At 38.6% G+C, this 14,724-nt stretch overlaps 1 protein-coding gene across 6 annotated transcripts in view; it reads right to left on the reverse strand.

The window, feature by feature from the left end:
* Positions 1-14,724, reverse strand: part of EHBP1 (EH domain binding protein 1) — a 400,871-nt gene that overhangs the window by 123,098 nt on the left and 263,049 nt on the right. For 5 of the 6 annotated variants that reach the window (XM_061622277.1, XM_061622276.1, XM_061622280.1 and 2 more), the window contains exon 14: positions 7,959-8,102. In XM_061622277.1, the coding sequence (XP_061478261.1) occupies positions 7,959-8,102 (144 nt within the window). The remainder of the gene's footprint in view (positions 1-7,958; positions 8,103-14,724) is intronic. The other variant, XM_061622278.1, reaches the window with a different exon arrangement.

Genomic DNA, 14,724 nt, shown 5'->3' on the forward strand with positions numbered 1-14,724 from the left:
GGTGTTTTATCAGACGATATTTGAGACAGTTAGTGGGAGTAAAATAGGAAGAAACATAAATTCCCTTACATTTTTTTCTACAGCAAAAAAGGGGGGATATTACACAAGATTTAAACCTAATTCTGACTTGAACTTTATGATACACAAAGTACCCTGCTCTCTAAATCTCATGATTTGATTTTCTAGACAATGCAGTACTGAAAGGCAATTTCCATGATAAACATAAAAATAAGAGTCTAACAAAAGTACTTTCTGAACTATTGCACCATTTACTATTTACATTGTTTCCCTCTCTTTCTGCCCCTTCCCCTTTAAAAAAAGTTGATGTTTTGAAGAGCCCTACTTCAAAGGATTCATTTTTGCCCTGGTTCCTGTCAGAAACCCTAAAGTGGAAAGTCACTGCACTGCCTTGGCACAAAGAATCCCTACGGCTAAAATCAAACAAAGCCCAATTAAACTAATCATAACGACCCAGTGAACACAAGGAAGCTCACCTGGTATTTCTGGACGTCTTGTGTGAAATTCCCAACTCTGCTAAGTACTTGGTACTATAATTACCCTGACCAAAATACTGTGAAATTACTGCTCTGATCTACTAATGGCTGCAAAAATCAAGCCGTTGTGGTCTGATGCCAAGGGGCTGTAGCAAGGTGGCACAATGCTTTTTGACAGAGACAACAACTTCTAAAAAAAAATTGGGGGGGGGAGGGAAAATTAACAGGATGTGGTTTACGTTGCCAAAGACTGTTCATTAATTACCAATTTAATCTCCGCTGGAGGCATGACATTACAAAAATCTGGCTGAAAGTTCTAATAGATTATGAAGACCACCTAAGTAGAGTGACCAATAAATGTACAAAACAATTAATACTGTTTCACTGCTATCAAAGAAGCTCAGATTATTTTACATCAAGTGAAGCAAAAGAATTAGTAGCTTCACAGTGCCACCACTAGGAACTGTAAATACAATGGCACACAATTAGTAATGCACATGTGAGTTTTCGTTCAAGGCATATATCCTTGGGAAAGCCAGAAACATGATAAGGAGAACAAAAGAAACATTTTAAAATGAAATGAATAAAGATTTTAACTCTACCCTGGTGCATGCTGAGAAATAACAGAACAGTCAATGAAACATATGGCTTTAAGTAACGTTGATATCATCCTGGGATGAATTGAAAATACCCACACAAAACATTTGTGGTCATTAGCAACTGTATAAAAAGAGCATCCCTGGTGCTAAAAAAAGTGTTGGCTTCATACAGAAATGATCTCTCTTAAATAGAAATCACATCACTGCTGCTCTTTATGGGCAAACAAGGACATATTGGGGTTTTTAACTAGGCTAGTGCTTTTTCATATGGCCTAGAAACATGTGGCTAAATTTTTGGTATTGTCTGGTACTGAATGACACAAGTCAGGCATCATGCCAACTTAAAGGACCAAATAATTTACGACTGATAAGACTTAAGCGATGTCATTGTCCTTAGCAAGTGTGAAAAATAACTAATTACAGAATTAACCACTTTATTTAAATACATAATTTATCTTAGCTCCATACAATAACAAATGTTACATCATATGATTATTTTTGTGTTTTTCTGTTTGTCATGAAAGCATCAGAGCTCATAAAATATATCAAAGACTGATTCTAACAATTTGCAGCAAAAGATAACATATTTTTTGCGTGTGACAGCTGTGCATGACAAATCTGGGCTTTGAAACAATGCTTCCTTGTCGAATCCCCATAAAAACACAGTACTAGGTATGTCAAAGATAGTACAAGGTAGTAGATATGTCAAAATATTTTAAACCTTAAAAGAAAAGAAAGTCTTTACAGTTTACATATATTATTTCTGTGAAATAGATAATAAAACTGGATCAGACAACACAGATCCTCAAAAGTTGAATAAGTTCACTTTTTATAAATGTTTTCTATTTTATAGTAGTTAAAAACATATGCAGTTTAAAATGGCTGTAAAAATCTTCATATTCATGATATTTAAATATTATAGCGAATACCCTTATCAGCTTAAACCACATTTGGAAGCTTTTAGGCACAGATGGAAGACAAATATGGTCATCTGTGAATAAGTTATCAACGCTTAGGAATTATCAAAATAATGGTAAGTCTCTTTAACAATTAGTAACTGTTTGTTCTGTAATCTAATGGCAATCTGGTAATCATATCTAAATAGGGTCACAATTATCAGCATGACAGATTAACCTCCCTCCCCCACCCCCAAAATCAATATTTTCCAATTATCATCAAAGGACCAAGGTTACCATCTATAAAGTCCCATCCTTCAATATATTTAAAAAGGTAAATAAGTCTGCTGTAGGTTTAATTGATAGCAGCCGGCCTCATTCTCTTGGTTTTCTTGCTTTTGAGAAACTATTTTATTTATAATTTTAAATCCCAATAATTTAGAAACTTGGCAGTGCTACTTTAGGCCAGTTAAACAAAGGTTCTGTTATCTTTTGGACAGAAAAGCAGCAGCATACTGCTGTGTGCAACAACAGTACTTCCCCCCCTTAAATAAATAAATAAATAAATAATAAAAGAACTTTTGACTTGTTCATTCTATCTGAGATGCATGTCTTACCATAATGTAGCAGCAGTCCCCCAAATATCTGTATATTTTGTTTCTATAATAGAGATTGTGGCACTAGGACTTATATTGGATAGTATCAAACAAAAAGTTAATTTATAATGTATTTTTAATGGACATTGGAAAACATTTTTGTTCTTTTAATTAATGTCAAAATAGTACCTGTTAGTTAAACAAAATTAGGTGAAACATTCCTTTTCTAGAAAGTTGTTTGTTGTTTTATGAAGGCTGCTACAAATGATTTTCACTTCATATGAGTCAATTTACACGTCAAAAAGTTTCCATTGTACTGTTAAAATATTTCTTATTTATGAAAATGATAAGTAATAGGCAAAACAGATTTGAGTACAAAGTACTTATCAAGTATGCAGTAGATACAGCTGAAACAAGTTCTTTGAGCAAGATAGTAATATAAAGAAATGTTTCTTACATCCTTTCAACATAAATCTTGCTCCAACTTAAACCATGCAGCATTTCCAGCAGTAATAACTGCTTTTTGAGAACATCTGTATCCTTATTTTGTTTTAATAGCAGGACTATCCTATCCCAACATTTTAACATTTAAAATGTATATTCCACCCAGATGTATATTTCAAATTTACTAAACATAGAAATATTTTGCGTTAAAAAATGCACTGAAACGGAGGAAACAGGCATTATGTTTAAATTTCAGTACATCCCCCTTTCTAACCCTGTTGCTCTGATTCATAGGTTTCAAACTTGTTCCAGGAAGGCTTGAGATTTTGCGGAAGCTTATTGGGGTTCCATAACAAGATCACTAAAGGCAGCTAAGCTTCCCTGAAAGACAACTTGCTCATCCGCACGGATCTTCTACTCCAATATGTAGTTGCAGAGGCGACTTAGGTATACACATTTTGTATAGGGACAATAGCTAGGCCCAAAAGGTTCATCCAAAATCCAAGGCAAATTGAGTATCCACCACCTTAAATTATGCCCTAGACTCCTGTGTAACAAGCAGGGATGCTCAGGCAGGTGGGAAGGGCTTCCTCATAGGGAAAGCAATAAGGGTTCCCTGAACTTAGAGAGTGAAAAAGACAACCCACTGCTCTAATTTATTTTGATATTTTTACTATACCCATTACTGTTGCTACAAGACAATCAGACGAGTCCCATTACATATGTCTGCCTATGTTCCTTGAAACATTAGGATCCCTAAGAGTAACCTAGCAACTTTTCCCCAATAAATATAGAGAGCATGGAAGGGATGTTATCCTTTGTAGGAAACGCCAAGTCCAATGTGTTAGGTGAAGTAATGCAAGACAACAGGCCATTTAATTTAATAATTCTCCAAATCTAACAGATAAATTGCCTAACATATAAACCATGGAAGACAGAGCACATCGTAGGTTACTTTCAACATCCAGTCTGCTGACTTGCTTTGTTTTAATAGCCATAAGAGTAGAAAAAAGTTTCACAAAGGTATACGGATGAAAATTGAATAATTATGCACAGAGCCTGCTCTCCTGTTTTCAGGTATTACATACAGAGCGATAATTCAACCAAAACTTTTCCAAAGTGAATTGTTTGAAATCAGCTTTGGCAAGTGAAACAAACTTGAGTCCCAAAAACTCCTCTTGGAGATGCTCTGGCAAGGACTGGATGTTAGTGATAAAAGGGTTTCTCACATGTTTTAAGGAAGAAACAGCCAGAATCTTATGTACCCGCAATCATCTTTCCATAGATTTCAACTTTACTTTGAGGCTGAATGCAATCCTGTACCCACTTCCTTGGGATTAAGCCCCATTTAACTCAATGGGTCTTACTTCTGGGAAGACATGTATAGGATTGCACTGTAAAGATAAAAAGGGAGCACAATTCCCTTCAGTGAAGAGATTCGTATGAGATGATATTCTTCTTTTCCCCCCTCTTTGGTTACAAGCAGCCACAACCAGGGTGTTCTGGTGCCGCTAGCTGCTTCCTGTTCTTCCTTGCTGCTCTGCCTGCAAACTGAAGAAGCAGCTCAAGGACCTCTGGGGTTGGAGGATGGGGGGCATCCTTTCTGTTCCTCCTCTTCCTCACCACCCACAGCCCTGACAGCAACGATTTGGAGGATGCTGTTGGCTGCTCTTCCAGACCCCTTTGGGCCAGGCACAGGGGACTCACTGCAACAGCAACACTACAGCTGACAGCCTGGTTCCACACAACTCTTGAGATCAGCCTACGACATCCTCCAGACTGAAGAAGATGCCCTGATCTATGGGGGGGGAGGGAGGGGGAGAGGGGGAGAGAGAGAGAGAGAGGGGGGGAGAGAGAGAGAGAGAGAGAGAGAGAGAGTCCTCCAAACTGAAGAAGATGCCCTCATCTAGGATGTGCTGATCTAGGAAGAAAGTGTGTGTGTGTCTGTGTGTCATGATCCTGGGGGAGGTGGTGGGCTCTCAAACACAGAAGGCATTCAAGAGGCAGCTGGATAGCCACCTGTCAGGTATACTTGGATTCCTGCACTGAGCAGGGGGTTGGACTCAACTGCCTTATAGGGCCCTTCCAACTCTACTATTCTATGATTTTAATGGCTGCAGTGAACAGGTGTTCTCAAAAAACTATAGAGTATAATCCTGACTTAAGAAAGAATCTGAAAGCTGTGGCAAAAGCTTCTGTCATACATGTTGGGAAAAACCACACCACCCAAACTCATCATATACAGTATATAAAAGCCAGTTCCTGAGTTTTGTTGTTTCACCACACTCTCCAGTGAGCAAAAAAATGAAGCTCTGGTGGGGCTATGGTGATGAAAAGACAATGCTATGCCATAAGAAGTAGGTAGTTTTCAATGGCTCCAAGTGGGCTGAAATTGACAAATGCTGGAGAGGGAAAATCTCTCCAGGGCTTACCAGGGGCTAAGAGCAGAATCCTTCCAGTCCTTAACTTAATTTTTTTCCTTATAATTGACTGCCTGCCATTCATTCCTACACACATACATAAGAAAATACACAATCACAAGGACTGCTATTTGTCTAGTATAGCATTACTAGCAGAGCGTAGTCATCCTTGTAACATCAAGAGGTGTCAACTTTCCAAAAAAATCATATTGGCCTTGCTAAACTCTGTTAGTTAACATTGGGCTACATTTTCACCATATGCACCAGCCAGTTTAAGGTGTTTTAATTGCCTTTGACGTATCCCTGGGAATTCTAGGAACTGTATTTCTGTGAATTAGCTCAAATATAATTTTCAGCAGCCTCAGAAAAGTACAGATCCAGGGTTCTTTGGGAGAATGTATTGTTCTGAATAATTTCCAAATCTATTTTAAATTTGTTGTTCCTTTCCCCACCTTTGGTTCAATTACATATTGCCTGACTATCTACAGAGGCAGCTGATTCTAACATCAATTCTAATTAGGTAATCACTACTTGCAAAACACTGAATTATTGCGTTGATGCTTGGACGTGTGTGGAATATGTGAAGAGATATAAGATCAGCTTAATAGAAATGGAAATAAAAAGTTGCTGCAAATGACTAACTATGACTTGGTTGACTTTCACAACAGTGAAAAGACATGTTCATTCAATTCTTTCTAGAGAGCAAACTCAACCCTGTCTAAAATCTCAGTATGCATACTATATGCCTCAGGAAGAAATTAAGGGAGGTGAACTGGACTTTACCATGTTTATCTGAATGCAGTACTGCCATGCTCATCAGAAGAAAAACCTCCAATCTTTCTAAGGTTAGACTGAATAGAAATAGATGCACCATGCTTAAATAATCACAGAACATCTTTTACTTTCTGCCCATGATGGGGAAAGAGAGAATTGCAAAACTCTGAAACTTGTACCCTGTTGAAATTTCTTTTCAGAAAATAGTAAGTGAGCAGTGCCAAAATGACAGGGGAACAATTATGACTAATAAAGTAAACTGGAACAGCTATATCAACAAAAGGCTACCACTCTTGATTTAACTTAGGATATAAAAATCATTCCTACCATGGTTTCCTCTGAAAAATAATAAAAAAAATATAGTAATGAGGATCAAATAACTGGAAATATATACCTTTCCCAAGAGACAAATGTAGTATTTAGCAGCTTATGTAAAGGTGGATTTGTTCACAATTAAGCAAAAGTAGTTCTTTACTCATAAAGCAGTGAATGGATAGTAACTGAGATGAGGGAGATTTCAGAATAGTTGTACAAACCACCATGAAGTTTCGTAACTTGATGTTACAAGACTGTTAACATATTGGTGACATAGTTATGTGCAGTACTGAACATGTTATAGCCAGGTACATTGGCCTAGAAACGTTAATGAAAAAATTATGACTATTCTTTCTAACGTAAGGAATGTTAATTTTTAAAGACCAAAACTATAGTTTTACACCATAAAGAATTCAACATATAGTTAAATACCATTTCCTATTATCGTTTAAGGTTAAATCTGGAACAATTAAAAACACTTAATGCCAATCTGCAGTGTAAATGCAACATTCAGTCAGGTCACCTTAATGTAATTAAAAGCTAGATTCATAGAGAAATCATGAACCAATTGTGTGCAAAGAATTTTTTTTTTCTGGATAAAACCTACTCACTGCAAAGACAGGATAGTCTAGCATATAAAACATTCCCAACAATTAACAATTACACTTGCTTAAATATGAGTCAAATAAAGTAAAAGCAAGAAGGATTGGGGCAAGCTAATTTAAACTTGCAAAATACAAATCAACATTTTATTGAAAGGCTTAAAAGAATCATTTGGCCATATTGCAGTCATTAGCAAAATGAGCGCTGCAGTGCTAGCACAGTTTCTCATGTGCAAATGGTTAGAATTGAAAAATTACAGCACATAATGTGACACAACAGGCAACCTCTGCTTTGGGAAGGATTGCATAAAAAATTAATTAGCTTTCATCTCCAGAGATTACAGTCCCCTCCAGGTCACCATTGAGGTTATTGGTGGAGTAATAGGCAACTGCAGCTGCCTCCCCATTGGACCCTGGTTTGCTAAGCTATGCTTTCCAGTGCCATCAGAATAATTCATTCCAATGATAAAAGGAGGGTCACTGTGAGAAATAGTACAGGGTGCAACGCTGTAACGTGACAGATAACTTTGCCTTTCATCTGACTAATATCTTAAATCAGCTGGCACTCAAAGAGCACAGCTTTCAATGGACTTTCGATCTTTCATTGGCCTTAGTCAGTAGGAAAATAATCAGCTCTTGGTAGGAGGAGATGAACACTCAACACTTGGTAGGAAAGGGAAAGTCACGCATAAATAATACCCTGCTGCCATCTCCACATATTATGTTATTTTTGGTAACAATAATTTACTTCACTAGCAAAATAAAAAAGACATATATCATTATTTCTGCTAGTGGCCATGACGGCCAATATTCCTTACGTCATTCGGTTGCTTAGAGCGACTTGAGATGGTTGAACTAGAGAGCTGCCTATTTCCTGCTTTTAAAGCTGCATCTCTTCTTGCTTGCTCAAGCAGGACTCTTGCTCGTTCTTTTAATTCTTCTTGTCTTGATAACATTCGCTGCTTAAAAATAAAATGAAAAATTAATGATAAACAACCACCAAATTATCCTATACACACAATGGCTGCATTCGCAAGTCATAGTAAACCACAGCTAATGGTTTACTGAGAACTCACAACTGCCTCCTGCTTCACTCCTACCTTGTAGGAGCAGGAGCAACAAACCATAATCCCTTTTTTACTATTAACATCTCGGTGGGGAAATCATGGTTTGTTTCACTCCAAGCAAACCATGATGTGAATCCAAAGTTTCGTCTTGGCTCCTTGATCATGGTTTGAGTGAAACAAGCCCCAAATTCCTGATTTGGATGCAATGCTTAGTCAGCAATTGTAATTTGTTGCATCCGATTGCACTGGGAGGATCGAAGTAGGAGCCATCTCAGCATTTACAGCCAACTGTTAATTATGGTTTACCATAACAAGTGAACGGGGCCAACACGATGCTATACTGTGCTGCCCATAACAGCTGTCTACATAGAGTTACCCTCAAGGCAATTCTGCACAACAAGCATGCAAGGGTATCACAGTGGGAGGAAGTGAAGCACAACCTTTGCAGCTAAAAATATGCCCCAACCAGTGCACCAGATCCAGTCATATAGAAATAAAATAGCTTGAGACTCCTGGTGTGACACGTAGCCCTGTTCTCTAAAAGGGGCCTGCACACTGTATTACTAACTGCAACCACGAAATAGGGGAAGAAGGGCTACTGAAGACCTTCCCCTTTCAACTAGTAAGTAGAGACCTTATCCTAGTCTGCATCTGTGTTGGAAATGTTTTTTAAGATGTTTTAAAAATGTTTTTTAAGATGCTTTGTTTGTAAATATGTTTTAAGATGTTTTAAAACTACAGATGTGTTGTTTTTAAGATATTTTACAGATTTATTAGTGTTTTATCAGCTGTTTGCCACCCTTGGCTCCTTTTGGCAGGGAGGGCAGGATATAAATTTAATAAATAAGAAATGCACCCCTGTGTGCAGGCTCTCTCTGCTGTGTAACTGATATGAGAGAAGGGAGAGCCATGGCTTCCAAGGCAAGCTAACCATTAAAGCAGTGTGTTTCAACTGATGATACTCATATCACCTGACATACTGAGAAGTACCACTGGTTGAAGAGCACTGCAATAAAGGACAAGCTGAGCCACAACCTGGAGATGGTGGCACTCTTGGGCCAGCCTGTCTCTTCACATCTGATCTGTGTCAAAGCCAAACCAGTTGTCAAGGGAATGATGATATCTATTGAGAGAAGCTGAGACTTTCCTCTCTTAGTGTAGCTTAGCCCAGCCTCCACAGGGACAATAATTCCCTCTGGCTCCCCCTCTTGGGCCCCCAAAATTCCAGGCCTGTTCTTCCCATCTAATCTTACTGATGTTATATGGGACTGCTCATCATAGTAATACCTCAACCCTTTCATTCCAAACTGTGCCCAGAAAAGTGCCCCTTTGCTCCCAAACAAAATAGAATGTGGCCCATCAATGGCCGCCCCATGCTTTTATGGATTAGCACAGGCATTAAACTGTACAAATCTAGAATGCTTTTATTTCAAAATATTTTTAATGTGTGAGACTGAGAATGAAGGCTTGATGTCAGAGGTAGATTGCAGATCATTTCGGAAAGAAATATGCCCCCATCCCTGATTGTTGCTTTCATTTCTATTTTTAAACGGATATTTTAAAAGAGTATGTCTACCTATAAAATGCAGTGCAACATGTTTGCTCTATAGACATAGAAACAAGACAACATACAGAACAATCAATGATTAAATTACAGTTCCAAAACAGTGAACATTATTATTTTCAAATCACATCCTTTAATGCTGCTGAATTAAAATTAATGCTGCTAAACCCTTTTCAATTGTTATCCCAGGCCAAAAGAAGAAGAAATGTTCTAAGGCTTTCATGTAGGGGTTTCTGCCTATGCTTATCCACAAGTGTCGGACTACGACCTGGGAGACCAGGGTTCGAATCCCCACATAGCCATGAAGCTCACTGGGTGACCTCGGGCCAGTCACTGCCTCTCAGCCTCATGAAAACCCTACTCAAAGGGTCGCCATAAGTCGGAATCGACTTGAAGGCAGTACATTTACATTTTTTTTAGCTCCCTTCTGAAACACTCTTTGAACACATTTTAAAAAATCATGCAAACATTACTCAAGCAGCATTTTTACCCACTTGTGCTGAAGACCTGAGCAACTATTCAAGAAATATCTCTCATCCTCCCAACATGGAAAAATGGGTTCCCAGAATGCACCTCCTGGTGGATTACTGTAATGCATTATATGTGGGGTTGCCCTTGAAGACCAGGAAGCCTCAATTAGTGCAGAATTAAGCTGTCAGAATTTTAACTGGTTCAGTCAGGAAGGTACATCTTACACCAATTTTGAAAGAACTACAAAAGGGGGCTTATTTGCTTCCAAAACCCAATTCTAGCTGCTGGTTTCAAAGCTGTAAATGACTTGGGGCCCAAGTACCTGTAGAAATCCCTCTTCCATACACCCCTTTCCATGTCTTAGGATCTCTGGATGGAAAAAGGCCCCACTGCACTTTTTTCTGCATCAGGTTCAGATGTTCTTATTTGCTCAGATATTTCTTGCTTTAGTCCTGCTCTGTAGTTTTTACAGTTCTTGCTTTTCCATTTGTTGTTTGTTAAGAATATCACTATTTTTATTGTATTTATATTGTGCATGAATTATTTCATTCATGCTTATAATACTGCCTTGGAATCCTTGGATGAAGGGCAATTTAGAAATATCCTAAATAAATAAACAATCAAAGACATTTTGTCACCCAAGGAGTGAACAACTGCAGTAGAAGGAAAGGACAAGACAAATCAGTTTGTTATACAGTGCCTTGCAAAAGTAATCAGACCCCTGACCAATGCTCTCATATGAATGAATTACAAATGGTACACTGTAATTTCATTCTGTAGGATATTTTATTTTGAAACAATGAAACGCAAAACGAATTCTTGTAAGATGATCTTGGTTTTATGTTGGGAAATGTTTGTAAGAAACAAAAAAATGAAACATGTTGCTTGCATAAGTATTCAACCCTCACACATTAATATTTGGTAGAACCACCTTTCACTGCAATAACAGTTTTAAGTCTTTTGGGGTGGGTATGTACCAGCTTTGCTCACAGTGTTGGAGGGATTTTGTCCCATTCTTCTTGGCAGATTCACTCCAGGTCGTTCAAGTTGGTTGGACGTCGCTTGTGGACCGCAATTTTCAAACAGTGCCACAGATTTTCAGTGGGATGGAGATCAGGCCTTTGACTGGGCCACTGTAGGACATTCCCCTTTTTGTTCTTGAGCCACTCCAATGTTGGTTTGGCCTTGTGCTTGGGATCACTGTCTTGCTGAAAAGTGAATGACTTTTTGAGTGGACTGAAGCAGGTTCTCTTGCAGTATTTCCCTGTATTTTGCTCCATCCATTCTTCCTTCCATTTTAATAAGATGCCCAGTCCCTACTGATGAGAAGCATCCCCACAGCATGATGCTGCCACCACCACACTTCACTGCAGGGATGGTGTGCCTTGAGGCATGGGCAGTGTTAGGTTTGCACCACACAGAGTGCTTTGAGCTTTGGCCAAAAAGCTCCATCTTGGTTTCATCTGACCTCAAAACCTTTTCCCACATTGCAGCTGGGGCACTCTCATGCTTTCTGGCAAACTCCAGGTGTGCTTTCAGATAGTACTTTTTGAACTGCTGCACCATTACTCCACTCCCAGCCACTGAACTCTGTAGCTCCTTCAAAGTGATTGTTAGCCTCTCTGTGGCTTCTTTCACAAGTCTCCTCCTTGTTTGAGCGCTCTGAGGGACAGCCTTTTCTTGGCAGTGCATTGGTGGTGTGATGCAGTTTCCACTTCCTGATTATTGATCCAACTGTGCTCACTGGGATATCCAAACACTTGGATATTATTTTGTACCCTTTTCCTAATCTATGCATTTGTATGACATTATCTATCACTTATGCAGAATGCTCTTCAGTCTTCATTATACACGAGTGGCTGTATACTATAGTCAGCATGGATTTTTCACATTCCATAATGTTAAATTGAAAACCCCCCATACCATTCTGATGCTTCCTATGAGATCATGGCAAAACAAAACCTTACAAATCTTATAGTCCTGAACTCAGAAATGCTAGCTTAACAACCCTCTAAATTTTCATGGCGATACACAAGTCAGAGAGAATTGAGAGTTCAAAGTGTAAAAACCAGATGCCTTTTGGACTTTTTCTGTCAGAGTTCTCATAACTGGCTGAAATTAATTAAAAATCAACCATGTTCACAGAGTACCTGTAATCCTATTACTGACCTTGTGCCATACTCTGACCTTCATCTTCTGCAGTTTAAAAGTTAAAAACATTCTTGGCTGATCTTTAATTAATTTAAGAAATTTAACATTGAACTCAATGATAAGGCTGGGCACACTCAGTAAGAACCGTCAGTGTCCTAAAAGCCAGACTCACAGCTGCTGGGCTTGCCTAATCAGGGGGCCATACCCACACCAGACCTTTATTTAGCTTTAGACAGTCATGGCTCAGAGGCACGTTACCAAATTCTTCCAAGCTACACAGGAAGTGGATTGGACCAACCCAAATTGCGTTTGCATTTTTACACATTTGAAGGGCAGTACAATATCTCAGAGAGGAGGTCACGTCTCCTGCTCCCCTGGTGCATTCACTATAGCTGCCCAATTTCTCTGCTTTGAAAGTTTGATAGAAATGTGTTTTGGCTATAGGTACGTTCTTAACCTGCAAGGTTTTTTGCCTATTAGTGAATTTTCCTTCAGATCCACAGCCTGACCAATGATCCTTCAACAGTGCAGTTTTTATCCTGACAATATGACAGCAACTTTAATGTTTCACAGATGGAGGTCAATGATAAGGCAATTGTGTCCTTGACAGGGCAATTTCTTTCATCTGTGTAAGCTGGGAGCTTCCACAGCACACACAGGGGTTGAATACTTATGCAAGTAACATGATTCAGTTTTTTATGTGCTTACAAACATTTCCCAACATAAACCCAAATTTCACCTTACAATAATTGATTTTGAGTTTCAAAATAAAATATCCTACAGAAAGAAATTACAATGTACCATTTGTATTCACTCATATGAGAGCATTGGTCAGGGGTCTGATTACTTTTGCAAGGCACTGTTCATAATGCACCTATAATGACTGATGACCCATTCACACTTATTACCAGCAGCATTATTAAGGACAGACAGTGGGGTGGGGGGTATCTTCAAACACAATTATCAACTGGAGACAAGAAGGAAACAAGAATCATAATTTTTCTTGCCACAAATGGCTAGGTGTGTGTGAGTGTGGGACGGACACGAGGGAAGTTGTTGCCTGTGGACTGAGGTAAGCTTGGGATTGGTTGTTTGAGACTGTACCGTCCCACCTGGAGGATTGAGCATGGGACCCTCAGAGTGGAGAAAGCTGCTTCTTAAGAACATACATAAGAACATAAGAAGAGCCTGCTGGATCAGGCCAGTGGCCCATCTAGTCCAGCATCCTGTTCTCACAGTGGCCAACCAGGTGCCTGAGGGAAGCCCGCAAGCAGGACCAGAGTGCACTTCACTTATGAGATGAAATGAACTCAAGGGCAACCAGCTCCAAAGGGGTACCTATGCTGAGTCTGTTATAGCAAACATACCTGAGTTCTGTAGCACCTTAAGACCAACAGATTTATTGTGGTGGAAATTTTCATGGACTAGAGTCCACAAAACTTATACTTTAGTAAGTGTAAGTATAATAAGGGATAGGCAACTGTAGCTGACAAAATGTTACTGGACTTCAACTCCCCTCAGCCCCCGCCAGCATGGCCAATGGTCATGGATGATGAAGTCCCTTCCCCTACACAGGACCAGTGAACACCATCTGCCTGTGAGAAGACAGCAAGGAAAGCAGGCAAAGATAACAACAGGGCCTGCTCCAGTTGACTATTTCCTCCCCTCTAACCCCAAAAGGGCAAACATTACATTTTAAATCACTTATTTTGGTATTTTAAAACTGTAAACCAACTTGGTGCCTTTGCCACAGGTTCACCACTCTATACTTTAACTTTGCAAGTCTTTAAAATGTTTTTTTTCATTAATTTTTATTCAAATTTTTAAAGACAAAAAACAAAACAAAACAAAAATTATTAAACAATAAAATAAAATGTTGACTTCCGATTTATCGCAGATCAGCTATAAGTCTACAATATATAACAATCCTGTCTCCTAAATTATGTTATAAAATCACTTTCCTCCAGTAGCTATCTTAACTAATCATCAAATCTCATAAACATTACTTTATTCTTCCCACAAAAAGTCAAAGAGAAATTTCAATTCCTTGAAAGATATATCTTTCAATTTTTCTCCAGATAAACATGTCGACCAATCCATCTCGTTCAAATCCACTAGGTCCAATAATTTCAATAGCCATTTTTCTATTATCAATATTAATTCCATCTTCCATCTTCAATAATCCTGTTAAGTCCAATAATTTCAGTAACCATTCTTCCATTATCGATAATCCTATTAAGTCCAATAATTTCAATAGCCATTCTTCCATTATCAGTATCCCATAATAATCTTGTTATCATAGCCATAGTCCAAATAAACATATAGATTAAT

Source organism: Rhineura floridana, chromosome 4 (genome assembly GCF_030035675.1).
Source record: "Rhineura floridana isolate rRhiFlo1 chromosome 4, rRhiFlo1.hap2, whole genome shotgun sequence".
NCBI classification, from domain to species: domain Eukaryota; kingdom Metazoa; phylum Chordata; class Lepidosauria; order Squamata; family Rhineuridae; genus Rhineura; species Rhineura floridana.